This window comes from Lingula anatina, chromosome 1 (assembly GCF_051362555.1).
Source record: "Lingula anatina isolate TDL-2025a chromosome 1, LinAna3.0, whole genome shotgun sequence".
Taxonomy (NCBI): Eukaryota; Metazoa; Brachiopoda; class Lingulata; order Lingulida; family Lingulidae; genus Lingula; species Lingula anatina.
Window position 1 is genome coordinate 57,574,355 of NC_141767.1, and position 27,054 is coordinate 57,601,408.

At 34.6% G+C, this 27,054-nt stretch overlaps 4 protein-coding genes across 10 annotated transcripts; 2 read left to right on the plus strand and 2 right to left on the minus strand.

Moving 5' to 3' along the window:
- Positions 1–444: 444 nt before the first annotated feature.
- LOC106178113 (uncharacterized) lies at positions 445–7,774 on the minus strand. 2 transcript variants are annotated; one of them, XR_001239920.2, is made up of 2 exons: positions 7,329–7,774; positions 445–1,239 (listed from the first exon to the last, which is right to left on the minus strand). XR_001239920.2 is itself a non-coding variant. In XM_013561163.2 (2 exons), exons 1-2 carry the CDS (start codon positions 5,875–5,877, stop codon positions 694–696), a joined length of 612 nt encoding a protein of 203 aa, XP_013416617.1. In that variant the 5' UTR covers positions 5,878–6,867; the 3' UTR covers positions 445–693. The 2 variants fall into 2 exon arrangements, 1 of the variants encoding a protein (XP_013416617.1); XM_013561163.2 differs by lacking the exon at positions 7,329–7,774 and adding an exon at positions 5,812–6,867.
- On the plus strand, positions 6,964–15,352 carry LOC106178112 (synaptotagmin-C). 2 transcript variants are annotated; one of them, XM_013561161.2, is made up of 6 exons: positions 6,964–7,115; positions 9,466–9,648; positions 10,393–10,511; positions 11,370–11,885; positions 12,337–12,454; positions 13,052–15,352. In XM_013561161.2, the coding sequence occupies exons 2-6, from the start codon at positions 9,489–9,491 to the stop codon at positions 13,363–13,365; spliced, it is 1,227 nt and encodes a 408-aa protein (XP_013416615.1). In that variant the 5' UTR covers positions 6,964–7,115; positions 9,466–9,488; the 3' UTR covers positions 13,366–15,352. The 2 variants fall into 2 exon arrangements, with proteins under 2 accessions (XP_013416615.1, XP_086856189.1); XM_087000063.1 differs by lacking the exon at positions 6,964–7,115 and adding an exon at positions 8,708–9,350.
- Positions 15,316–27,002, minus strand: LOC106178110 (periodic tryptophan protein 1 homolog). 4 transcript variants are annotated; one of them, XM_013561157.2, is made up of 16 exons: positions 26,893–27,002; positions 26,375–26,445; positions 26,151–26,209; positions 25,826–26,031; positions 25,586–25,668; positions 25,291–25,387; positions 24,994–25,101; positions 24,509–24,624; positions 24,145–24,215; positions 23,880–23,976; positions 23,164–23,225; positions 22,917–23,028; positions 22,385–22,475; positions 17,018–17,139; positions 16,618–16,720; positions 15,316–15,745 (listed from the first exon to the last, which is right to left on the minus strand). In XM_013561157.2, exons 2-16 carry the CDS (start codon positions 26,438–26,440, stop codon positions 15,540–15,542), a joined length of 1,599 nt encoding a protein of 532 aa, XP_013416611.2. In that variant the 5' UTR covers positions 26,441–26,445; positions 26,893–27,002; the 3' UTR covers positions 15,316–15,539. The 4 variants fall into 4 exon arrangements, with proteins under 4 accessions (XP_013416611.2, XP_013416610.2, XP_086856185.1 ...); XM_013561156.2 differs by having other exon boundaries at positions 25,291–25,390; XM_087000059.1 differs by lacking the exon at positions 26,893–27,002 and adding an exon at positions 26,633–26,653 and having other exon boundaries at positions 25,291–25,390.
- LOC106178111 (uncharacterized) lies at positions 17,913–22,129 on the plus strand. 2 transcript variants are annotated; one of them, XM_013561160.2, is made up of 5 exons: positions 17,913–18,828; positions 19,166–19,862; positions 20,292–20,471; positions 21,025–21,231; positions 21,677–22,126. In XM_013561160.2, exons 1-5 carry the CDS (start codon positions 18,826–18,828, stop codon positions 21,823–21,825), a joined length of 1,236 nt encoding a protein of 411 aa, XP_013416614.2. In that variant the 5' UTR covers positions 17,913–18,825; the 3' UTR covers positions 21,826–22,126. The 2 variants fall into 2 exon arrangements, with proteins under 2 accessions (XP_013416614.2, XP_013416613.2); XM_013561159.2 differs by lacking the exon at positions 17,913–18,828 and having other exon boundaries at positions 19,061–19,862; positions 21,677–22,129.
- Positions 27,003–27,054: the final 52 nt, after the last annotated feature.

Consider the following 27,054-nt stretch of genomic DNA (forward strand, 5'->3'; position numbering starts at 1 on the left):
AAATTGTGAAAAATCGCAACACATTAAATTCTAGCTGTCAAGGTCGTGAACAACCACAAACATAAAAAGTCGAGCATAATTTAAAAGGATCGGATTTTAATAATATTTTTATGATGTTATTGTTCTCACTGTTATAAAAAAAAAAGAAAAAAAAAACAAAAAAAAAACAAGGCGATTGATCACCAATCCACGCTGTGGAACTCGGGGTAAATCAGAAATATTACGCTTAGCCTTATAAAATATCGTAGGATATTACCTAAGTAAATAATCCATAAATTTTAAACTGCTGTCATTATCAAATCCATTGACAACCCCAGAAAATTGTGGTAAAAATACCTAGCTCAATTCAAAAACATGTTTGAAGGGGGTTGATAACCATTTTACAAGAACTGCCTCAAACGAAAAATTGTACTTGCTTTGTAAAAGAAAAGCTTGATACAGAAGTCGAGATTTGATGTGGTTTATTAAATTCGATGTTAATAAACTTTTTGCGTCAGTCAATAGACAAATGTACAGCTTGAACACTGTATCGTGTTGAATGTTCCTAATCAAGAAAGCTTACGACACGTATATCTATATATATATATATATATTATGTTTCTAGGCTCCAATTTTGTTTTTGGATATTTAGATAATATTCCCAGGTATGACTCCATCAGCAAATATCTGAGAATCTCACCTTGCATATACACATCACAGTACGCAGTCACAATGTGTTGTGACCATGACTTTCGTTTTCCCCCAACCCCCAGTTAATCCAACTGGTCTAAAGCCATTTTCACACTCAAGATGCCATGTTTGTGGGAGTCTCTTCAAAACAGTGACCGTCCTGTTTCGAGGTACGCACACCCCGTGCTCGTTTGAACATTTGCCTTTACATAAAACATCACGAATAAAACGAGGGTCAAAGCCCTGGCCTAGATCACGAAAGTGAGTCTCTGACATGCACTCACAAGGCGCTAAGTTCCCCACACCGCGTTCTGCGCGCACCTGTCTTTCCATCCAGCGAGGTCTCATCGAGGGCCTTTCTGGTTCAAATTGTTCCTCGCCACTGCGCCTTAAGGCAATTTGAGATCTAGCTGAAAAGTTAGTAGTGCTTAAAGATGCCCCTATGATAGCCCCCATCTCCGGCACTCGTGAGCCCGTCTGAACCCCTTCCACCACGTCACACTTCCATCGCCGGGGTGCTGCGCTGACGTAGGAGCTCAAGGAAAACAGGACCATTGCCGTTGCTACACCCTACAAAATGCAAATTTTCCAATTTCAGAAAACATCAATGTGAGGATTTGTATAATTTGTACGTTATTCATTATTAGTGTTTCTACGTTTACGTTTAAACGGTGATTTCTTTTACCAGGAAAAAACTTCTCTTTTTCTGACCCAAAATTTGATCTTGTTTCTATGAACGCATGTGGATTTTGCAGTTAAAAGGTCCGCTTTTCAGAAAAGATCCTCCCATTAAGATTGCTAGCTACAAAACTGCTTGTTTGCTACAACTCAATCTCCCTGTTCCTCAAGAAATTAAAGGCGCACTTTAAGATCGCTTTACTGCAACAGACGATTTTTGTTGTGAAGAGTTGTAGAGAATAAGCTGCGTTACTATTTGTTTTATACAAATTATAATGGATAACGTTATGAGGCAGATTTAATGGCCTATTTTGGTTAATTGACTAAAATAATAGAACTACAAGTAGCTGAAAGTTTGTCTTGACAGTCTTTAAACAAGTCGGTTATAACCTTTGCCGGTGGTATATATATATATATATATATATATATATATATATATATATATATATATATATATATCCTGAACATCGTTTTATTTAACCAATCAAACAGCAATTATGTAACTTATTTATTGGTCGAGTTAGCAGCAAATGGTACAAGATTTATTGAGTATTAAAAGCAAGTCACTAATTCGCAATATACAGGTCAATTAAAAAAAATTAAAAAAATTTATTAAAAGTAAGCGAGCGGAAGATTGATTTCCAAGTAGAACTATACAAACATCAGTTTAGCAACTAAAAACAATAATTATTGGATTTATCTGTTCTTACACAAAAAACATAAATGCACTAAATTTTAAAGAAAAGTTTGACCTTCGTTACTGCCGCTCGCAGCACCATCTCACATTTCCCAACCGATCTATCTTATTTTTTTACTTCAGTAGAAGCGAGTATGATATCTAACCTCACAGAAAATGTCTAGAATGTTTATTTTAAGTAACTGAATAAATATCTTGCGTCTACTTTCTCTGTGTCGCCGCTGTGTCAGGTTTTTAAAAAATTGAAAAAAAAACTAGGTTACGTCTTTTGGTGGAGGTAATCATTTATTACTGTTTGGTGTATTTGCAATATTTTAGCCATTATTGTAATATTTTAGTCATCTATTCAGTTACACCCATGATTATCTTGACGATATGGTGACAGGGAATAGTTAAATGTTTTACACAAAACACGGCATTACTGTATTCTCTTAGAAAGTAATTTCCAAAACCTTCTTTACCAGGCATTGTGAAAAAATATAATTGATTGTTCAGGACAAAATGTGTCAGTAAAATAAGCGTGTATTTTGTAAAACCCCTCTAGCAAAGTCTAATTTTTGTAAGTATTAATAAAGTGCAAATATTATCCATTACAAATATTATGGTTGTTGACAACTTTCGTTACAAAAGCAGCTGAAACCTTCGTTACTAAATACAAAAATTTCCCCATACTAGCAAAGCATGAATTAAAAAAAATTCCATGAATTACATAAAAAAGCTACATTTATCTCTTTCTGTCACCAGAGATTTAGAAAAAATAGAATTCGCGTTTATATCTTTAACTTCATTTTCACTTTTCTGTTTTCTTCATATGGACCTATATATTGAATATGAGTTAAAAGACTTGTTGTGGATGTTACAGTTACAGTTAATGTCGAAGGGTATAATCTGACTATGAAATTATTACACAATCTGATCTACGTGTTCATTCATTTCCGCAAAAAAGAAAAAAAGTCTCAAAATACCAATCGATCGAGTACAAGTGCAACAAATGACACATATAAAATGAAAATTATCACTTTATGTTGACTATTTGACTATTGACGTCATTAATCATGATCACCAGTTCGTTATAACCATTGATAAATGGTCTATTGTTAACTCATTTTTCATTTAATATTTTGCTATATACATACATATATATATATATCCTTTTTTCTGCATTCATTCAATTGATGGCATTTACTTTCTTTGAGGGGGGTTCAACTCATGCGATTGAATCGCTGATTGATTATATATGGGTTGTCTTATGACATGTTTTAAACCAAACCAAGTCTCCGCATGTCCAATAGCTACCGACTGCTCCTTTATCATAATCCTTTTGCAGGACAAACCCATCAAATCGACCAAAATATATCTTGTGCTCAAAATTCTTTAACAAAGACAAAGTATAAAATAACATGCTATTTAGAGAAAAATCATTAAAATTGTTGAGTGCGGCCACTACAAGACTTTACATTAATCAATGTAAAAAGGGTATAATTGACTTGCTTTAAAATGTTTGATAGTAATACCAACTATATCTTTTTTAACCAAACTTACCTTCCACATATGTGATGGACTGTGTGAAAACCCCATGTCGTCCAGCGACAAAATTTGCAAAATACTATCATCAAACTCTCTGCCTCTCACTGATATACTCATGCCATCGTGACATTTATAAATACATGTACATATCCGCCATCATCACGAAATAAATGTTTTCTTTTGCCGCATGAACTGCGCATGTCTTAACTTTCCGTCACCTACGAGATTGTCAAGTTGGTGATTAGCAACTTTATCCATTTATTTGCATCGATAATTGTTACAAGCCTGCTAACCACATAGTTCTGTTACAAACAGATAAATGGATGGCCCATTTTATCATATGGATACAGGCAGTGAAAAGAAAGAGAAGCACTTATGATGCAGACAGATAGGAGCCCAATATTTTTAAATTAACGAACGCAAATACAAGACCGTGTTTGAAAAAAAAAATTACATTCCAGTATGTTTACAGCAATTCTCTGGAAATCTACATTGATATTGACATATTCAAATATTGTTAGGGAATGGCTTGTTCAATTTTTGTGGTTAGTAAACGCTTTATTTTTACACGTCTCACTGGATATGGTATTTGTAATTGAGATGGAGATAATGGTCTATTAACTCTCTGATGTATGTGGATGAGGAATTGCGTGTGAATGTATGATTATTTGGAAGGTGAGACTGATTAATGGGTTTGCTGCAGATTGGTTATACGAGTCATTGCATGTGGAAGCACATAGAGAAATTCATTATTTCATAAAATTGATACTTATACGTATTAATATCATTAGATATCATTAGAAATGATATCAACAGAGGAGAAAGGAACATGTTAAATTATTTTCCAAATGTCAAAAGATGTATATTCTCAAAAGTGACAACCATTTGGACTCCTTATAATTCATACTGAGGATATATAACGGTATACAATTTTCATTTTCAAAACAAGTACCATATTACAGGTTTCACAAAAGAACATCGATTGAAATAGATAGAAATAAGTTCTTAAGTTATTATCATGTTTGAAGATTTAATTTTTGTCATTATTTATGAAAACTTGCACACTGAAGCATGTCCCTATTTCTACGTATTTTTTCCTTTAGGGCAATATTATTTTCGGTGGTCAATTTGAATCCTGGACTTTAAAAAACCCAAACAAGAGCAGAGGGAATAATAACGCAAAATCTAGTAAAACCAACCTTCGATTTATGTGAAGTTTACAAATAGTGTTTTTTTATGCCCAACACTAAAGCTTTTTAATGTAATCTGCCCACACTCACTCCATTACTTCCGTGTAAATATGATCTTGTCTTTGAAATATTTCACTGAATAACTATCGTGACATTTTAAAGGACTAAAAAGACCAAAGGTTATGCAAGCAATTGAGGTAACTTGATGCTCAACGTATTTTCTTGTGAAAAGAATATACATTATTGTTTACATACTGAAGGTTTTCATCCTACACGGGAAAAAAATCGAAATCGAAACGTGTGATGAATGAAATCCAACTTAAAGGCATCTTAAGTTTGGTGACATTGTAGTGGCTGTGTGGTTTTCTTGAATGAAAAAACGTTTTAAATACAAGTCTTTTCTAGGAAAAAGGCGGGCAGTCACGGAACGGATCTTATATCTTTAAATTTCCCATAAACACGTTTTCCACATTTAGTTTTTTTAGGTAGGAAATAATAAATAGGAAATAAATTGAAATGGCGGGGGATGAACTTGCAACACGACTTATAATTAATATTTTAAACATAACTTTTTTCAAAGTGACGCAAACAATTCTCTTTTATAGGTCAACGTCTAAATTTTACTCTGGTTACACAAATTAGATGATGGTAAATGAACTATTTTTTAATACGAAAAGATCAACTTGACAGCATACGGATAGATTCTGCTTTTACGGTCAAAGGTGGTGGTTGAAGTTTGATGATTTTAAGCTAATTTTAGACATGTTCATATTTTAATTGAAAGGAGTATGGCTAGGTCGATTTCCCATCGTTCACAGAATTAGCCAAAGAAATACCTGTGAATATCTGTGGCCCTGGTAAAGGATACATTCACGCTATTTGTTCCTGAAAAGCAATCATGTTGCTGTTGTGCTGCAAAGTCAATTCACTGTCCCCAAATACGTACATGGTCCAAAAATGGGCACAATCGGATCATTTCTTGTTTTTCAGCGATAGTTATAGATTTACCATAACTTGTAATACCAACCAATCGTGAGGCATCAGTCTTACCTCCCTTAGATTCTCACTTAGCGTCTCCGCAACGCAAATTAACGTTTCCGCAGCTGCACCTGCCATCTGTGTCGTGTTTGTGTAAACATGAAGATCAAAATTAAAAATGGCTGTTCTTATGAATATCTCAAACCGCAACTGCGGTTAGTTGTCTTCTTAAATTATTCTCTTTCTGTAAAGTGACGAGTATTCTACAACGTGGTGCTTAAAAATAGATACCATCAAATTAGAAAAAATATGCTGAGCATGAAAAAGGTCCGCCGTGAACTCCAAAGGTCGCATTTATGTCTTTAATGTTTTTTAACGTGTCGCAAACTTCGCCAGGGCTGCTTTCTTATAATGATGATTCGCTCTATACAGTGATCAAACTGTACATGTATATTCTCAGATTTGTAGAATTCTAACATGTCCGAAGAGTATTGAGCTTTTGAAAGGATTTTAGGTTAAAAAGAAACATAAATTCAGGCCCTGGAATTAAAAAGAAAATACACCATATTTCCAGAAATTATCATCAATTCGATTTTACGTAATTAACCGCGCCAGCAGTTGCCTTTATCTGTATACCAACGTGTCATCGTCAGAAACGACCACCTTTTCAATACATGTTTGAAAGATGGGGTCATCTGTATCCGTCTCCGCTGCGTTTTTTCACTGCATCGTTACTTAGCCTAGCAAAATTATATTACCTGTATCGTTACACCAGCACATCGATACTCCCACCGGACCATTGCTTACTCTCGCAGGTTTTTGAATGAAAATTTGAAAAATTTAAGAATTGTTTATTTTTTATAAGAATGCTGTATATACAGGATTTAAGTTTAGGAATTATGTTTTATATATTGCATTTTAACAGGGAGAAGCTATACTTTGGGGGAGTAACAATGTGGGGTAGTGATGGTGCTGGGGTGTAACGACCCGGGGAGTTACAGTTTGGGAACGTAAAGATGTTACTCTGTACTAGTGCCAAAGTGATAAAATTGATGCACAAATTCTCTCTTAAAGTAGAAAAAAGTAATGTCTTAGGCAGAGACATGTGTATGAATATCTATTGGAAAATAATTCTGTGGCCCTGGTAGAGGGCAAGGGGATATATATACTTACGTCCAAAAATTTTAAGGCATGCGAGATGCAGAGCATGCGCACTAATACCACTTGTATACATGATTATTCAAACAGCGAGTGGCGACCCATATACCAAGCTCAGAGCATCTACTGGTTCGTGACTTAACCCATTCACATACAGTCACACCAAAATGGCGCTGTCTCAGCATCTAGGTGGAGGGTATATTCGTGCACCAACCATGGTAAGTGATAGCATTTTCATGCGTTTGAAAAACTTTTAATCGTCCTCAAGGTATAGAAGTCAAGTGCAGCAACCTTGTCTAGAATGCCTCTTACTGTTGACATCTCTAACAGTCGATGTTACGAAATGATCCAGAAAGTATGGATGGGTGTTTATAGTTTCATATAAAGAAACGAACTTTGGCACATTAATATACTATATTAATGCCACTTACTTCTTACTCTAGATGCCTACATACTGCAGTGTTACAGCGGTGATAGCACCCTGTTCCTCGTCCAGAGATCTTTTCGACTATGATGTTAATTTTTTATTGCCATATGTTTGTTATCAGAGTCAAACATAGAGTTTGTTGACAAAATATAACCTTGCTCGGGATGGGGGATTAAACTGTAGGGTCGAGCCATGAACTGAATCTGAAATAAATGCCTCGACGAGCCCCCGTGGGCGCTGCGGGGGCATTACCTGCGACGGTACTGTGTATTCCCAAACTGTTAGTGTCTTGAGAAATACATAACAGATTAAATTTTGCACGAAAAATAGCATGGTCGTGATCGGAAAAAGGGAACTTGAAAAGAAGAAAAGAGAGTGGCTGCTTTGAGATATGATGACTAAACCAAAGCTTACGTAGTAGGAAGTAAGCCGACACTTTTTTATTTAAAATAAAAGGCGTACAAAGTAAAGAATAATAAAATAAAGTTTGATGAGAAAGTTAATTTTGAATAGCATTGGTGGTAACGTAGACATAGTAGAAAGAATAGAAAAGTTATGAATTTAATTTAATAAAATTATTATAATTTCACGCCGATATTAGGGAGAATTAGGCATTTTAGGAAAACCAACCTTTACTGAGGCATTAGTATTTATGCGCGCACACATATTTAAAGCATCATACTTCTGAATAAAAACGACCTATACAATGAATGTACTTGTTAGGTAAGTTGTTAAGTAATGATATCGAGGTGCTTCATCCGCTGATTACAATCAACGTTTATGTGCTGCTCCCAAATTACCATCTGTAAACGGCAAGGCTAGCAATTTCATGCACAGATAAGATTTGCTAAATTGAATAGACTTGAAATCTAGCCAGAGCATGGAAGCATATAAAAGCATTTTGTTATACCTCTCTCTCTCTCTTTCTCTCTCTCTCTCTCACACACACATACACACACTTTAAATCCTAACAGAGCTATATAAAACGATACTGAGTCCCATATTTACTATTGCTTTCTGGTAAAGGTCCAGGACTTCACTCTGGGGGAGGGAGGCACGGAAAAAAGAGAGGGTATAGTTAAACCCATTATGTGCTCTCGTTCCATGGTAGCTTATGTTTGCATGTAAAGCCATGCCATTAAAGGGGTAAGGGATGCATATGAAGGTACTATCGGTTTTTTGCACCTACCTTAGGGTTTATTATAATTTTTTATGAGTATTTAAGCCCCGTTTAAATACCTACTCATTCTTAAAAGGCGTGCTTAAATAACATGTGCTTGGGTTGACTGAATGCATAGAATATCAGTATCAAAATCATCAGTGAATGTTAAGATCGTTGGCTTCCGCATCACATGGTTAATATATGAACCTATATATTCCAATTCCACCATTACGAGCTTGTTTTAACCAAAAAGGACATACTAAACGTAAATGTATTTACATTGCTGGTAAATCTTCAGTACATTCAATATGCGAGCCGGCATTTTCGAACAACGTTATCTTGCGGTTACCCTAATGCCAATAAATTCTTATAAATTCTTGGATCTTGAATAATGATAGTCATAACAGCATCTTTTGTCCAGGTCATATGAATCCGGTCCATTCAAAACACACACATTTATATTAGGATGAAAGGGACATTTGGACGGAACAATACTAGTAAACCTGTTTTGTGGCACTCGATAGCAAAAGGGTAGTGATGGGACATTAAGTTATAAGGTTGGAGAGACTACCTTCATCGTGGAGCGTACACCTACCGCCCACTAGATATTTGTGAAGTTAAGCTGTGTCAACAAGGCACGTACAGCAACGAAGCGTTGAAGCCTGCGTCATCTTGCGTTAAGGGCAGTAACAGCATACACAAATGTTCAGCATTCTCCCCGCGGTCACTCAGAGCACTCGGGGACACAGACGCACTGTGTAAATCTAATATGCCATTTTGTTCAGGTGCTACCAGGACAATGGAATATATTAGTTAGGCGGGAGCACCCAGCGTTTACACAGGCGATGAGGATATATATCACTTGTATGCGACCTAAGATTGTACAAATGAGTTCTACTCTGCATCCCATTTTATGTAGTGCACTAATTACTTCAGAAAGTATTTATAGCGAACGATATTTTTAAATGTTGCATTTCAGATGAATACTTGTTACCAGGCGAAATGATCAACGTCGTGCTCGATACCTGGCAACAGGTAGCCATCATTGGTGGTTGTGCAGGTTTCCTCCTCCTCGTCTTCTTATGTATGGTGTGCAAACTGTGCCCAGGCTGCTGTCTGTACGAATACTGTCCACTCAAAGCTGTCTACCCGGACCATAAATGTAAGTAGCTGCAGAGTTTTATTTTCTGTAATTCTTCTTGACGACACACTAACAATTAAATGTCAGTAAGACGTATTCTTAGAAGAAGGTTATTTTCTCTAGATTAAGTATCGCTGAATGAATATTTTTGCCGCGTTTCGAGTGGCTTGCATTGTTCAAGTGCATTCCTAGAAAAAGGTGTGGAAATTGCGCCGTTTTTGTGGAGAAAAAAATTCGCAGCACAACTTTTAAGGATCTTTTAAGAGAATCGAAACCCTTCTCAAGCTTAAATATAGAATCGAAACTTTGTCTTTAAAATCTTTTTAAAATGTGATTAAATGGTATTGTAAATGTTTTTTTTTCTTTTACAAAAATGAAATAAAGTTACTGCAGGGTTTTTGTTAATTATTTATGTCTTCACTTGTTCTAAATGATACCCACGTCGTGTTTGAATTCAACATAGATGAACATTTCACCAATATTTATATTCTGTGTAATCCAGTATTATCAACATTGCTTATTATTTTTGCTATTGTATTGCGTTTCACATTTCTTTTGAAATGAGTTATCAAATTGTAAGTGCAGCTTTTCTTACTTCTAAGAACCCAGTCTATATTCTATGAGGGCTGTAAAAGATATTTTCTTACTATTTATCTGAGATAAATTACAACTTCACTATAAGAATTGTCTGTTGCTGTGTACTAGTGTTGAACGTTTCATATTTGTAGTTTTTTCAGTGGTAAAGAGTTATGGTTTCATTTGCAGATGAAAATATACGGATAGCCTATAAAGAAGAAGAGAAATTCCCTACAAAAGCGTACAAGCTGTCCCCTTTACCTTCCACAGAGTACATTTATAATTTAGAGCACAAAGGAACTGATACAGTAAGTTTAAAGCTATCCTTGATGTACAAGTGCGTCCGACTAAACATATGATATTATGCGTCATGGCGTCTGTTTGGTGTGTATGCGTAGACCTGGAATTGAAAATAACGTGGAAGATCTGGGAAGTGTTTGGGCGAAAATAGACGTAGTTAAAATGAAATAGAAACGAAAGTGATTCAGAAGGCAACATTTCTAACATGGTAAAGTGAAGGCTCGTCATTTGAATTTATCTATGGAATTAAATACTCGGTAATGGCATGAGCGTGAATTATAGTCATCAAAAATACAAAAAAGGATATGAAATTGATTGTGCTAAATGAACAACTTGGAGGATAGCTTGAAAAAACACACTTATCGTTCCATAATCCGACATCGATGACTAATAATGATTATTATAATCTTTTCTCATTGGCCGCATTTCAACAAATGAAAAGCATTAGTTACGAATTGATTATTAAAAGTTAAAAAAAATAAGAATAAAAAAATCATCATTATAAATAAGATCAGTTTAAAAGGATGGAAGATATAAAACAATAACACTCATCCGTATAAATTATGCTATAAATTGATTTAAACATGCAAGTTTCTTAACGTTTCTTAAAACTATCCAAGTCATTTGCAATTTTTATATCAATATGCAAAGTATTCCACAGATTTGGTGCATATGTTGTGCCCATTCACCATATTGCTAGTTGAATGTTTTAAGAGTAAATTATTAAAAGCAGAATACCTTGTTATAATATTTTTATGAGTGAATTATTAAAAACGCTGCAGGCCTTTTTTAAACAAAATTCTTCTCTTTGTTCATTTATACACACATTAATTTGCTTGGTTGTTTCTTTCTTATTTTTATTCCAGGTGAATGGCTTGTTTATTATGCCCAAAGACTACGGCTCCGTGGAAAGTCTACCCATGTCTGATGGCACTAGCGACTCGGGCCTCAGCAAACCTCCTAGACCAAATTTATCCTTCACGTTAAGTTATTATAATAAGGACGAAAAACTTGTGATAAATATCACAGAGGCGCGTAATCTGCCGCCTAAAGATGCTAGTGGTGTTTCAGACTTCTTTTTGCGAGTCTCTTTCATCATATCGAAAAAACGTCGCAAACGGCGACAGAAAAAGTCCACTGACGAGCAAGAATTTACCGTGGAGACGAACCACTATCGCCGCTCACAGGACTTAGAGATCCAAGAAACACTTGCTATGAGTATGAAATCTAGCGAGTTGAAGCACGCCGTGTTGAAGTTCGTTGCCTGCGAGGCGGACAGGTATTCTAGGTGCCGGGAGTTAGGACAAGTTGTGATAAACCTGAAAGAAATCTCTTTTGCAGAAGAAGTGCAACTTACTGAGGTTTTTCGGGAAGTGGAAAAGGTAGGCGTGAAATAAGTTAAAAGTATATATATATATATATATATATATATATATATATATATATATATATATATATATATATATATATATATATATATATTCTAAAGCAAAACATTTAAATCTTCTTTACTATAATATGGTTCAAAGATTATTTTTTTGCTAATTGTCTGTCCATTTCACTGCGAGTTGACTTATTTGACACAATTGTTCATAAAGGATATAAAATACTGTATGTTCTAAGCGAAGCATTCATGTATGCCGACATTGTAGACATGGAAATATTATACCAGCATTATATGTTCTGATTTTATATAACGGCAGGAATACTGTCCCAGCAATTATTAATGAACCACATTTCAGAGGAAACATTAAACCCTTAATTTCTCTGATGATTGTTATTTCCCTCCAGGATGAACAGTTAATTTCTCCGATAATTGTTATTTTCCTTCAGGATTCTCTGGGTGAAATCCTGGTGTCCCTGTCGTATCTCCCTTTGGCAGAGAGAATCACAGTCACAATCATTAAAGCAATAAATCTTCTATCACCTGCAGTAGATGTCAAATACCCAAGTAAGAATTTAAACAGGGCGATAATTCTATTTTCGAAAATATTAGTTAATTCTAAATGATTAGGAAATTCGGGGGGGGGGGGGGGGGGTATTACAGAAGTCATTAAATATTAGATTTAGCCGGTATTGGAGGAAACGTCTCTCATGGCATTTCGAAAATCGGCAGTGCATACAATTATAAAGGGCATTACAAATTCTATCAGGCTGCGAAACTCACGTGGATACGGAAACCCACATCCACGCGTGCTTTGAAATATTCATATATTGATGTCGAAAATACATTTTACTCGGTAATATTTAGAATTATTATCATAACAAGCCATCGTGACAAGATTACCGCTACTAGTCACACAGCCTTTTTAGTAGTTAGTAGTATTCAATATCCCACTCGTTAAATTTCATTGGAAAGGCATGTCGGGAAATTATTTTACCTGCAATATGACTGGCCTGAATTTTAATACATTATAAAACATATATGTATATACCTGTATGTCTCAATTAAAAAAAAAACGTAATGAAAACCACAAATACAGACAATTATTTATTATGAAATAAAAATCCTGTTGATATGTAATATGACGCCAACAATTTATTTCAGATGTCTACACGAAAGTTGTTATGGTCCACGACGGAAAAGCCTTGCAAAAACGAAGAACTGCCACTCACGGAGGAACGACGGAGCCGGTTTTTAACGAGGCCTTGTCATTTGACGCACCGGCAGAGAAGATGGAGAACCTTACCTTCGCTGTGACTGTCATGCATGCCATGTCGTTACAAGGGAGCAATGAGTTTGACAAAGTAATAGGTAAAGCTTGGCTTGGGAGAGACTTTAGTGGAGAAGCTCAAGACCACTGGTTTGAAGTTATCAGAAATCCAAGAAAACCAATAGCTAAATGGTATAGGTTGATGTGAAAATGCGCTTAACAACAACATGTCATTAATAATTCCTCACACAGAGGGTCTTGCTCTTTTAACTTATAGACGAACCCAGAGGATAGCATTTTTATCCTTCCAAACTATATTTTTACGATCTACTGATTGGGATGGAAGCGTTCGTTTACCCGCACAACTCTTGGTTTTACGGGTTATTGTATTTGCACGTTTTATATTTTAGTATATCTGCTATGATACAAGCTACTACGTTGGTTGTATAAAGGAACTGTTATCATGGAATTTAACGTGTGTACGGGTATATAGCAGATTTCAGACGAAGTACAATCGAATGAGACAGTAGCGCACACTGAAAACTGATACACATTCCAATGCATTACAAATATATTTAATTTTAGAGTCTCAGTTATGAGCCTCACGTGAAATTTGCAGTGCTTATTTCTACTTGCATTTTGTACGTGTCCACCTAAGTTAATATTATTTATTCTCTGATATATCATTAGACTCAAAATTTAAGTTACTCTGGACGAAAAAGTGCTGCAGCTATTCGTGTCACTGCATGCTCTATAATGGGTTATTTCAGTACGACACCCTCATCGTTGGCGACTAGTTCATTCCTAACGTGACCAACACTGCAGCATCTACAGAAAGATAATGATGTTGAACTTATTTCTCCGGGAAACATATTAAAGGATATGACGATATTAATTCTTGTAATCTCTTCTGCGTTAGTGAATATTAACTCAGTTACTGTATTTTTGCACTTTGCTCTTTTTCACGGTTACAATTTTTCGATTTATATTTGTTGCAATGTAAACTTTATTTGTGCAATATCTTTCAATGTTTAACATCGCATTGGCAGTTATTATTTGAATATATATTTATCTTAGATTGTGAAATACTGCGAAAGGGCCACTTACAATTTTAAGCTTTATTAAATTATATTGCCATTGTATTGGCTGCAAATAGTCTGAATTCAAGCCTCCCTGTATTTATAAATTGTTTACCAATGGTTGTCGTCCTATGTAAAGTACGACACGGTTATATAAATATTTTATTGCTCAGTATACTCGTGTTGGGCGGCGGGTACTTTCCAGGAACTATCCTGGTGGGCATTTTCATATTATTAACGGATAAACCCTATTATTAATGTTTTAGTACAGGGGTAGTCCAGGGTCAATATTAGTAACTAGCAAAATCATGTATTAAAAGGTAATTTTATTCAGACGACCCTGAAAATCCATTAAGGTCATAACAAGAAATAACACTGTGATGTGCACGATTGGAGACATTTGGTAAAATGCATAGAACGGAGGCTGGATTCCGCATCAGTTCTTACTGCGTGATTATTGGTCAAGAAAAGGTCCAAGATCGGCACAGTAGAACGAGCTTTAAATAGTATGCGTCAGGTTTGCAGATTGACTATGTCTACCTTTTTAGGAGATGGCAGGTTTTTTTTTAAGATTTCATTTTACATGACAACACCTACCCTTGTCACAATGACATATGACAACCTAGCCACACTATATAATAAGGGACCTGTCCCAAACTGGTAGTTTACATGTAGCTGCTACTTTTAGTTCTAGGTCTTACACGAAAGGTAACGTTTATTGGAGCAAATCCAAGGCTTGAAAATAATGTTTCGGAAAAAGGAGCCCCGCATAAAATTTCACTGGCGCGAATAACTAAGCAGTGCGCAGTGTGTGATGATATGCCTTCGTCTACTGTGTCATGCCAAGAAGAAAAAAAGACACAAAAACAGAATTAGATGTTAAGACTAAGTCTTAAAGAGGTTGCAGATTTAAATAATGTATTTGACAGTAAAATTATACCCGATTTCAACCAATTATGAAAGCTTACAGCAAATGCCTCTTTATTTATAAGACTACTCAAATAGATTTGGTATTCCTCTAAAAAATTTAATTGTAAATAGCATTTAAGAGTAAGAGATACCACAATATTGTTCATAAATTTGTTTTGTTGAATAAAGAAAATTTTATTTCTGTTATCCATAACTATTTACATAGTTATCATACATATATTTTTTACATAATAACAAACTTATTTTCTTCTCCTTGATAGCTGCAAATGTTTTGATAACTTCTAAACAAAATGTACAGTCTTAACTTGAACATGCCTTTGCCTATGCACACAAAATACATTCACAGTTTACAATCCACGCATACTGTATAAAATCATTGTGTACCCATGGGCTTCTTTTTCTTCTTTTTCTTCTTCTTTTTCTTTTCTTCTGTTTGACATTTATCCAAGTCTTTACTCTGTGGCTGTGAGTCCTTAGGCTGTAAAGACAGACTTCCCATTGATACTGCATCCACATCCATTGGGACTTCTGCTCCATTCACCAAATTTGAACCATTTCTGCCTTCAAAATGCTTCCTCACTTAAAAAACAGGAAAACAATATTTATCTTGACATACCTAATAACTGCAATTACCACAACATTCATTTACTGTGATGATTATATATAAAATAAATAAAATATCATCAATTTGTTTTAAAATTCCTTTTCCATGTTACAATGGAAGCGGCATTTAAAGTTAATATATAGAATACTTATCCTCTCAATCCAGCAATTGGGTCTACATATTATGTAAATTTAACAGTATGTTTGCATTGCTTAGACAACCAAAACAAACTGGAAATGCACTTCATTATTTATGACAATGCTGGTATGCATTTGCTACAGCCTGAAAATAGTGCAGTCAACGAGACTAATATCTATCAACATTTAAGCATCGTATCTACTACATATTTTTTCTTTTTTGTTGTTGTTGTTGATAATATCCTTTATTTTTCTTCCAATCTAGGGTGCATTTAAAAATATATATCATAAATAACATAAGGTCATAGCATCAGAACTGCTTGCATATCTGCTTATTTGATGAAGAAATCATGAGCAGACTTTCTCAAATAACACAAATCAGTTAAAGTATATGACAACAGACTCAATACAGCAAATTGGTTGCAAAAGTTTGCCCAAGAATCACCTTGAGGAAAGCACATAGCTTTGCAATTTTCAACCACAGATGTGGCATCTTGACCTCTTAAATCCTTATCACATAGCAAAACTCCAAAATTTTATGTGTTGTGTCTTTTAACAAATTGATTAAGAAGATTTGAAAGCAGTAGCCATTCTGGTTCTATCAGGCTATAATGACTTCTCCCCATGTAATTTGCAAAAGCCAAAGAAGCAGCTAAATATCATTAATGCAGACCTGTATGTCTCTCCTTATGCAATTCACATAACCTCACCTGCAGCACTTTCTCGTATATCCCAAACCTTTAAGGCATTCTCCCCTCCTATAGCAAATACAAAGGCAGCATCTGGATTGTCTGCTACACACTGGAGTTCACCCTGGTATAAAAAATGGTGTGGTTAAATTATTTCAGTGCATAATACACTTTTTTTATACAACACTTTCAACTTTGCATCATCTCAAATATAAGTTAAACATTGATATGGATCTTGTTTTGATAATCACGTTTACAGCATTTTTCTATCACAATTCCAGTTGTTCTTCTAAAAGAAAAAAGAAAAAAAAACATCTGACCTGGCTTACCAGAAACAAACTATTGGTATGGAAGTACTCTTACTTTAATGTACAAACAAGCTGTTAAAATTACTTGATCATGAACAAATAACACTACTAACCATTCCTAACTGTTTGTCAAGTATACATTCTGGCTTGTTATTTTCAATGTCCCAGACTTTGAAGGCTTTGTCAGCAGAAGACGTTACCAGCAGCCCAGGCACCTGGCTACTCAGACGTAGACCTAAAATGAAGACAAAAATTATCAATTGAAGGAATGCAAAGCATGCATCAATATAGGCTTTCATTCTGGAAAACACACACACACATTTTCAACAGCACATCAACACTCACACACACATGCACCTGCATCTGCACACACACACACACATTCAAAGGGAAAACATCTGCTCATTTTGGCCAAAAATGGATCTTTCTGAAGTAAATGACAATTTTCCCATGCTCCCAAGGTTAATGAATGCATTCCAACATTCAAAGTCCTTTTTTTTTTCTAAAAAGTTTTTTTGTAATAATTTCTTCAGAGATTAGTACAGAAAGTAACCACCTATGGAGGTTTTGGTGGTATAACAGAATTCATTCTATGAGTTGCTTACAATGTATTTATTGTGAAAAATTTCATACAAAGAGTTGTTCATCCCTTTAAATGTTGATGAAGGATCAAATTGTGAATGATAATGATATACAACAATAAATCAATCTTCCATACATTAATTAGTTAAACAAACCTGGCAGTTGTAGTTAGTTGACCACATTTGCTATGAAATATCAAAGAGCTACAATGATTGTTTAATGTAACAGTTAGGCATGAATTACAATGAGAACTAAAAAAGATTTTTTTACTGAGGGAGAAAGAGAGTCCAAGTATGTAAATGTGTGTGTGTGTTTGTGTGTGCGATTCATAAGTCAAAAACTGTACGATTGCATATTTTTTTTACTGAGGGAGAAAGAGAGTCCAAGTATTTAAATGTGTGTGTGTGTGTTTTTGTGTGCGATTCATAAGTCAAAAACTGTAAGATTGCATATTTATTTGCCACTGAAAAAAAAAGATGAAATTTCAAAGACCTAAAAGAAAGGGATTAGTATAAACAAGTTTTTAGTATACCACAAATTATACATGTCAAAAAGAAAATAGGATAGAATACAAATATACAAGGGTCATGCAGAAGTTGACAATTTAAGGTAAGAAATTGCTTGAAATACACCCAAATTTTAATTTTTTTCCTAAGCATATGAATGATTATAAGTAAGGCTCAACTGAAAACTAATTTTTTCATCTGTTTCAGAACTATTTCAATAAGGCAAATTTGCTTGAATAATAGGGGCCTAAATGACAAAAAACAAAAATAGGTAAAAAAATCTTCTCTTGTGGTTGTCATTGTATAAACTCAATTAAGATGCATAAGATCAACAATCCATCCTAACAAAAGAATTCCTCCCAGCTGTGAATAAATATTTTATTTAACAAGATCTGTTATAATAAGGCATACCCTTCCAACATCACACCTTCTAATATGTGCCTCCAACCAAATATGGGTAAGTGGGTTAATTGGTTAATCCATATCTGGGTAGTGGGTCATAAGAGAGCAAAATCATTCTTCCATTTCAAGTTCAAGGCAATTTCATACCAGTGCTTGTTCCAGACATGGATCACAGAGAGGCTAAAACTCCATTGTTTATAAAGAGGGAAAAAACTTCAACAAAGAAAGATCAGGCACTGGGTTGTAATCTTCTGGAAATATGGCTATGAACCTGAATTTGGCAGATGTGTTGGGGAGCTCCTGGCCCTCTTTCTATCAGGGGTCAGGGACAATGAAAACAAGCAACAAATCTGAATGAAGTGCTCCGCTGCAGTTGTTTTTCCACCACACTTCTGTTACGCAGCAGTCTGGCACCACCCAGCTTTTTGTGCATGGTAGGTAGACTGTAGGATCACTTTTTGCAATTAAAATTATAACCACTATTAGGATGAATAATTAAAATACTTATCTTTAGCACTTTAGATCATTAAATTAATTAAATTAAATGGAGACTTTCAATGGTTTTAATCATTAAATTCCTTTCCTTAAATTATCATTGCTTTTATTCTTCTTTCTTGCTGTCTGCAATATATTGAAAAAAATACTTTTTCAATGTGAAACAGTGTAAGTTTATTAAATGTTACCCCTAAAAAATCGGCAAAGAATTAATCTTTCGTCAGTTGCTCATGCAAAATGATAAATATATTATTTATATTATTTTCATCTCTCAAGGACTTTACCAAGATGCACCTGAACACTTTCACCTGCCTGTTTCTATTGGTACAACTGTTCCAAAGTAGGCACACAGCTAGACTGAACACAACAAAGCCCAGAGGTGACAACTCGACCAAACAGCAATGTCAACTGGATCTGAAGATTCCAGATTACAACAAACTGTGTCCAGATCACAGGAAGCAGATGCATCGTCACAATGTCCTTCTTACTAAACTCATTAAGGCACAAGAAGCTTTTATGTCTGAAATGAGTGTCTTAATCCAACAAGTCAATGAGAAAAATATACAAGATGAGCAGGATCTGCAAGATGATGATAAATTGAACAAAGACCAAGGAGACAGTGCAAATCAACTAGAATCAACCCCGGTAGAAAAAAATGGGGGAATTCTTGTGGCTACTCTCGAGGTGAATGAGGTAAAAAATCATGAAAAACAAACTGAGCAATTAACAATGCGCCTTGAATACCTGACCAAACAAATGAACAAGCAGAATGAAGTCCTTAACCAGATGATTCTAGAGAGATCTGAGTATAAGATGAACCTGGAAAATATGAAGATGCAGATGTTTGATGCCTTGCGTGACTTCAAGAGCCTAGAGACCAAGGTGGACACCATGCAGTCACATATGACTTTTCAGTACAGACCACAAGTTGACGTTGCTCCTCTCACCGAGTTCCATCAGACTATTTACCTGGGTAAGTGACATACACATAAATGAATCAAACAAACACGGACATTTCCAATAACTTTAGTCCTTTTTTTTTTTTTTTTTGAAAATTAACCTGTTACAACAACATTTACAATAATGTATTTTATGAAAGCAATGAGATTTTAAGATGAATTTTGCAGATTTTCACAGACAAGGGAATTAGAATACATAAAAACTTGTTAAGAAACATTTTTTAATCCAAATTTCATGATGGTAAATGTGAAATGCCATTTAAAAAGCATTAAGAAACAAACAGAAAATTTAGCATTTATGACTTTTGAATGTTTTGGAATGGCACTTTATATTACCATGATAAATCTCAGATGAAAACGGACACTTTAGACAGATATTTGTTAACTATTTTGTACAGAGATTCTTCAAATCCTTCATTCTTACAAGTAAGTTTTGTTTATAGATGAACAGTATGCCCTTCCAGTAGCAGATCCAGGCTCTGTGGTCTTCGAGTGCACATTTGAAAAAGACCTATGTGGCTGTGCTCAGGATACAGATGATGACTTTGAGTGGACAAGGCACAGCAAAGAAACAACTACAAGAATGACAGGGCCATCACATGACCACACAACTAGAGGAATGGGTATGTGGGGTTCCCTGGTATCTAAGAGCTAGACATTAGGTGCTAAAACCTCATACGCTGTTAACCAGATTTCATTTTCCCAAATTTGGGCAATCAGTTGCCTTGAATATTTTTTCTTAGCAAAAAGTCAACTAAAAGAAAAACTTAAATTCTTAGACCATATTTACATACTTTCTCAATATTGTCATATTTCTTTCCAAATAATAATAAACTCTCATCATGGTGAAAGGGCCACTCCATGGAATTTTCCCACCAAAATTAACTTTCTTGTGTGAAAACAAGGCAATGCGCGTGACAAATGATGCTGTTACTTTGACTGACCACTCATAAAAAACTAAAGTATCAAATTAAAAATGGAATAAAACATCGAATCCAAGTGCAGGGATGGGTCAAGCAATAATTCACGAGTAAGGGGAATTGTTCTATGCCCCAGGAAAATTAATTTTCGCAGGAAAATTCTATGGAGTGGACCTTTAAAACAAAGAGATGTAGTCATCAGTAACAATGTAAAAATTACAAAATTTTCCTATCAAAATGCAAATCTTTTTCCAAGGCTATTACATGTACATTGAGACATCTCCCCCACTGAAGCCTGGGGATAAAGCCCGCCTTACAACCCCTCCTATGGCCATGAGTAAAGATGGCTACTGTGTCCAGTTTTACTACCACATGTTTGGCTATTCAACTGGGTCTCTCAGTGTATATGTCAACACAGGGAAAGACGGAAGAATGAGAAAGACTCCCGTCTGGACAAGAACAGGTATATCAAAGTCAAATTATATCAAAATTTTGGTAAAATGTCTAATTGCGTCAATTAACCAGGCACACAAAAGTCATATTGGCATCAGACAATCCTGCAAATGTGCAGGCAACTAAAATTTTATGATATTATGTATCTTGAAAACCAAAAATCATAGCAGATTCTTTCATTACTCAAACATAAAGACAATTTGAATTGGCTTAACATGAGAATTGACTATCATAGTTTAAGAAGAAAAGCAAATCACTGCAGTAAGAAATTATTCCAACACTTGCCACTTATTTATTTCTTTAAAAAAGCAGGATACATAAAAAACAATGTTTAACTTGTCATTCTGTTTCTTTGTCTTAACTTTTCTACCATAAACTCCCATAACTTCACACATTTTTTAAATGGAGAACATGCTTTCAGCAGCCCCAAATTTAATCCCATTTGCGTATTTCAGGTAACCAAGGCAACATTTGGCACAAAGCCCAGGTGAGACTGGTGGCAGTGGACAAAGTCCAGGTGACATTTGAAGGGATCCGAGGGTTCACAGGACTGGGAGATATTGCCCTGGATGATATCTTGATCAGAAATGGAAAATGTATTTGAAGGAATCAATCTTTTTCAAATGACATTAAGGGAAACAAGCCATGTTTTCAAAAAATGTTATGTCACTTGTTATTCCTTACATCAATCTTCTTCTTTATCTTTAATTTTTTTGGCAGGATTTAGAGTTCTTACATATAGCTTATAGTATCATAACCATCACATATTAAAAATTTATCAGAAAATGGTCATAAATATATGCAACAATTAAGTGAAAACATGCCATAAAATGACACTAGGAGTAACACATACAGTGATTTTTTTCACATTTTGATGAATAAACAGACGTGAAGTATTAGTAAAACTGGTGAAGTATTTTTTAATGACTAACTGACATCAAGATATTGACAATCTCATTATTCCTAACACCTTCCATCTTCCTATTTTATAACAATATAATTATTAACACCCTACAATTCTGGTCTTATGACAACACAATGGCTAAAATGAAGCAACATGGACTAAGGAAAACAGAAAAAAAATCTTTTGCCATTTTGCACAAGAAATTAACCCGAAAAATCCATAAACACACACACCTTTAATATCTGATACAGTCACCTACCTGTAACTGCCTTGTCATGTGCACTAAGTGTGAAGACTGGTTTGTCCATTCTGGCATCTACATAATACACAAAACCCTGGTCAGTACTAGCCTGTTAAAAAGAAGGAAAAATATCAAGTAAAAAACTGCTATGGTAACCATGGCATAAACATGTTACACCTTGCGTGTGACCAAGCACTAAAAACAGCACTAAAAACACTTCTTGGGCCAAGAGACACATTTTATAAGTGGTGATTTAAGTGTATGGAATATTGCCCATGAAATATGCCATCTGCCCTTATAATTGGAGATTTTAATTTAAAAATATTAAATTTAAAAATATTAAACCCTTTTATTATCATTTAAACAGTTTAAGATATGGTTTTAAATATTAGAACAAAGCAATCATTTTGGTTTAAACTGGTAAGATGCATTCTTCAATTTTTCTCTCTAAAAGCCTATTTTCCATTCATTTAGAGGAAGGTGACATTAACAAATATATGTTTTGTAAAATGTTATAAAAAGTTTGGGATGATAAAAACCAATCATGTACCAAATAATGAAAGGGGGAGAAATGATTCCAGGTCACACGTTCTATCTCGCCTTTTAACTGCCATGTCTTGTGAGTATCATTGGGACATCTGCAGTCATACACTTTCACAGTCCTAAAAATAAGACAAAAATGAAAAGAAGTGCATCAATACTTCATTTGCATCAAAATAATACAAATAATGTTCAATCTGAAGAAAAATCGCCTTTGTAAAATACATATCATATATCTATTTTTACATGATACATACTGATCAAAAGATCCACTCAACAAAGACTGTGCTTCAAATGGATGCCATTCTAAAGTTTGCACCTGAAAAGAAAAGAAATTATGTAAGATCATTGTGACATTATTTGAATGATAATAAATACTGTTAATATCTCTAAGACACAACTTGAGAAAAAACATGCAATATCTAGAAGTTCGCAGCACAGGAGGCAAATAAAATTGCATGTAATACTTTGTAACAGATGGGCGGATTGAGGCCATCTTCTGGGTCTTCTGGAAGATGGTCAGATATTCAAGTTTACATTGACATCTGTGGGAAGACGGTCAAAAATGGAGGATTGATCAACAAAGATAATTTGGAAAACTGTCAGAAAATATCTCTGCATCCGCCCTTGACAGAATATGACCACATTTTTGAAATTTCCCTTTGTGCCTAGTGTAATGTTTTCTTCATCTTTAGTTATTAAACATCTTACCTTATAAAGAAATGTTTGTTAAGTAGAATGAAAGTAATAACATCTTGGAATTATGAACTTCCATGCATGATTACAAATGTTGAAGTTTTTCCACAAGATGCAAGTCACTATAACATCTTACCTTATAAAGAAATGTTTGTTAAGTAGAATGAAAGTAATAACATCTTGGAATTATGAACTTCCATGCATGATTACAAATGTTCACTTATGCACTTAAAACCTGTTAATTAGTAAAAAAAGACCCACAGGAATGTATTCTTACCTTCTCTTTGTGCTGTCTTATAGAGGTTACCATAGTTCCCTGTGACAGATCCCAAAGCCCTATGGTAAAATCTGCAGATCCACTTGCCAGAACATTGCTAATTTGAGTAAAAAAATATCTGTTAATTTCCATACACCTTACACAAATAAAATAATTGCATTATCATAAAGGGAGAAACTTTAAACTAATCTCTTGTAACTGTCCAATTTCAAATCTTAAGGCTAAAAGATAGAACAATATTCTGCATTCTCTGACTATGACTGACCGTGCTTCCTTATTCCAAGAAAGGTCCAAAACAGCATCTGTGTGACCAGCAGCAGTAGCACTGTTCTTTTTCTGAAAATTATGGATTAAATAAATGACCATTATTAATTTACATATATCTAAGTACTAATGCAATTTTAATGCAATTTTTGGGATCACTGACAAACTTCAACCGAAAATGACTTACTTTATGAAATGACCTGATTTTTATTTGTTAGTGAACTTGAGGTTACAGCAAACCCAAAACATATTGAGAACCCTATAAAATGTTACCACTATCACATAACAGGCATATAACTTGGCAACCAGCATGTTATTATCTTTCCAATTTTTATTTCATGAATATAACTGAAATGTAAATTCACCTTTTTGGATTTCTTCACTTTAGTTCCCAACGTGAATGTTGGTTCTAAGCAATCTATAACATCAAGATCCCAGAGATCTATAGTTGGTTCCATACTACTCACTGCCAGCATATTTCCTGAAAAGACAAACGCGGTACACATTTAAAATATCTGTATAAACACAGGTCAAATGTGGATCCAAGCCCTCTTCTTCCTATTCCGAACGAATACGATGGATAAATCCCTTTACACCTCTTTTCAATATGAGAGTTAAAACATGACAATGGTTAGATATGTGAAAATCTCCCAATGACCCACTGATCTCCCCCACCAGCCTCCTTGCCTTCTATCCTAGATCTGTGAATGTGCAATTCACCTTGTAATCACCATCTAGTATATATTTGCAAGAACAGAGCATTCTGCCTCAAATTGCTTATTTTCTCCATTTCCCTAAATATTGAAAATACATAAAAACTGACGGGTATATGACAAAAGATCTCACAAACCTGTCTGCTGTTCCCCTGGGTCATAATTCAACCACTCTAATGCCAGGGGAAAAGATGGGAGTATAATGTCATGGTGGCAGTAAAAGTTTGCCTCCTCCTCATTGTACACTGAAACAAAGAATAATTATTCTATGATTCCTTGATGGACAACAAGTAGTTCATTTAACTCAAACAACGAACTCTTAAATCAAGCTCAACATGTTACTAATCTTAAGCATGTATCTACTGTTAGATATATAAATGATAAACCTTGTTTCACTTATAGAAAAGTAAATATAAAAAAGAATAAGCACTCACCATGTATTTCTAACAGAGTGCAATCTTGTTGAACTCTGGCTACCGCCAATAAATTATCAGTAGGTTTTATCGTAAAATCTTCATTATCACTGTCATCCTGCTAAAAAATCATGTACATCATTATTTGGCTAAAAGTGTTCAGGTGAGTAAAACAAAAAAGGATATTGTGAAAAAAATTCAAGGTTTTATAAATCAAGCCAATACTTGAAAAATAAAAAGTCACCTGACATAGTAACAGAGGATATTGGTTTGAAACTTGATAATATGCAAAAGAGAAGCAAAAAATCTTTTATACCTCATCCTTCAATGTAATATATGGATCATCATCATTGCTTGCATAATATGTCAGACCAGCAATTCCATCCCAAGGAGAAGAGACTAAAATTCACAAAAATAAAACTTCTTAATGTAAATCTATAACAAACCTTTCATAAAATAGTCATTATTTTAATGGTCACAGCCTTGAGGAAAAGCATCTGCTTTATCTTTTTTTTATTGCTAGCCTACAGAAAATGTAACTAATATAATGCAATACCTTCCTCGTCTTCATCATAATTTTCCAGGCCATATTCAGCAATTATGTCATCAACATCTTCCTCCTCAACATCATCCTTTTCAGGTTCCTCCTTTCTTTTCTTTTTCTTTATCTTCTTCTTTCCTCCTGTGGCTATTAAATCAGCTCCTTCCATATCGTGTACTTGGTCTCCATCATCTTCTTCTTCATCTCCTAACTCTGCATTTCTTTCAGAGAGAAAAACACAGCATTAGTGCACCAACAAAAGTGAAGAGGAGTATTTTACATAATTTCCCGATGAAACCAATAAATTAAATTAATATTCCAATAAGTGTGAGCAACTTACGCAATGCCCTGCTTTGTATCTTTTATAATCTTCTCAAGTTCCTCTTTAGTAACTTGCACCTGAAAACAATGTAAAATTCCAATACAGCAAGTTGAACTATCTTAACTGCAGTACCCAGCAATTAAGATTCATGAATTTCAACATTACTAAAATAACGAGTTTACATTTCCTTATCAACTCAAAATTAGATCTTTAAGAAGTTAAAATAAGGTATAAGTATTTACCTTATCAGGTGTAGCTTTGGCCACTCCTTTCTTTACCCAAGTCAAGCAAGGAACAAACCCTTTCATTTTTTCTATAACCAGATAACAATATCTCTTAATAAACATTTCAAGTAAAGGCCGAGTTATTTAAAAACTCATATGCGTCTATTATATATATATGGTCACTTCACAATCTAAATAAATTTAAAATCTATCCGAGTATATGAACATTAGTTGTAAGCATTTGTAGGGATAAACAGATTTTGTCAACGAGCTTACTCAATCTCTTTTTCAGTCCCTGTCCTCTATGCGCAACCACTGGTGTCTATGACCACTACCAAGGAGTTATAACAGTTATAACTGTTATAACTCCTTGCCACTACCTAGATTGTATGCTGTACGAATGTTGAAAATACATGTAGTATGTTTAGAACCGAAGTTGTGATTACCTGTCACACTTCCGTTCATTTATGAACCAAGGGAACTATAAGCCAATATTAGCTTTAAACACATTCTAGCACACAGAAAAAGACCTGTACCTTTTCACAATATCCTAAACTGAGTTCTAAACAGTTTAAAACACTGCATCTGGTCGGCCGCACGTGTGTTGTCTTTTAATTATCAATCCCGCAGTAAATGGATGACATAGAAAAAAAATACACATTCTTGATCTATCGATTGCCATGCTATTATCGTTAATT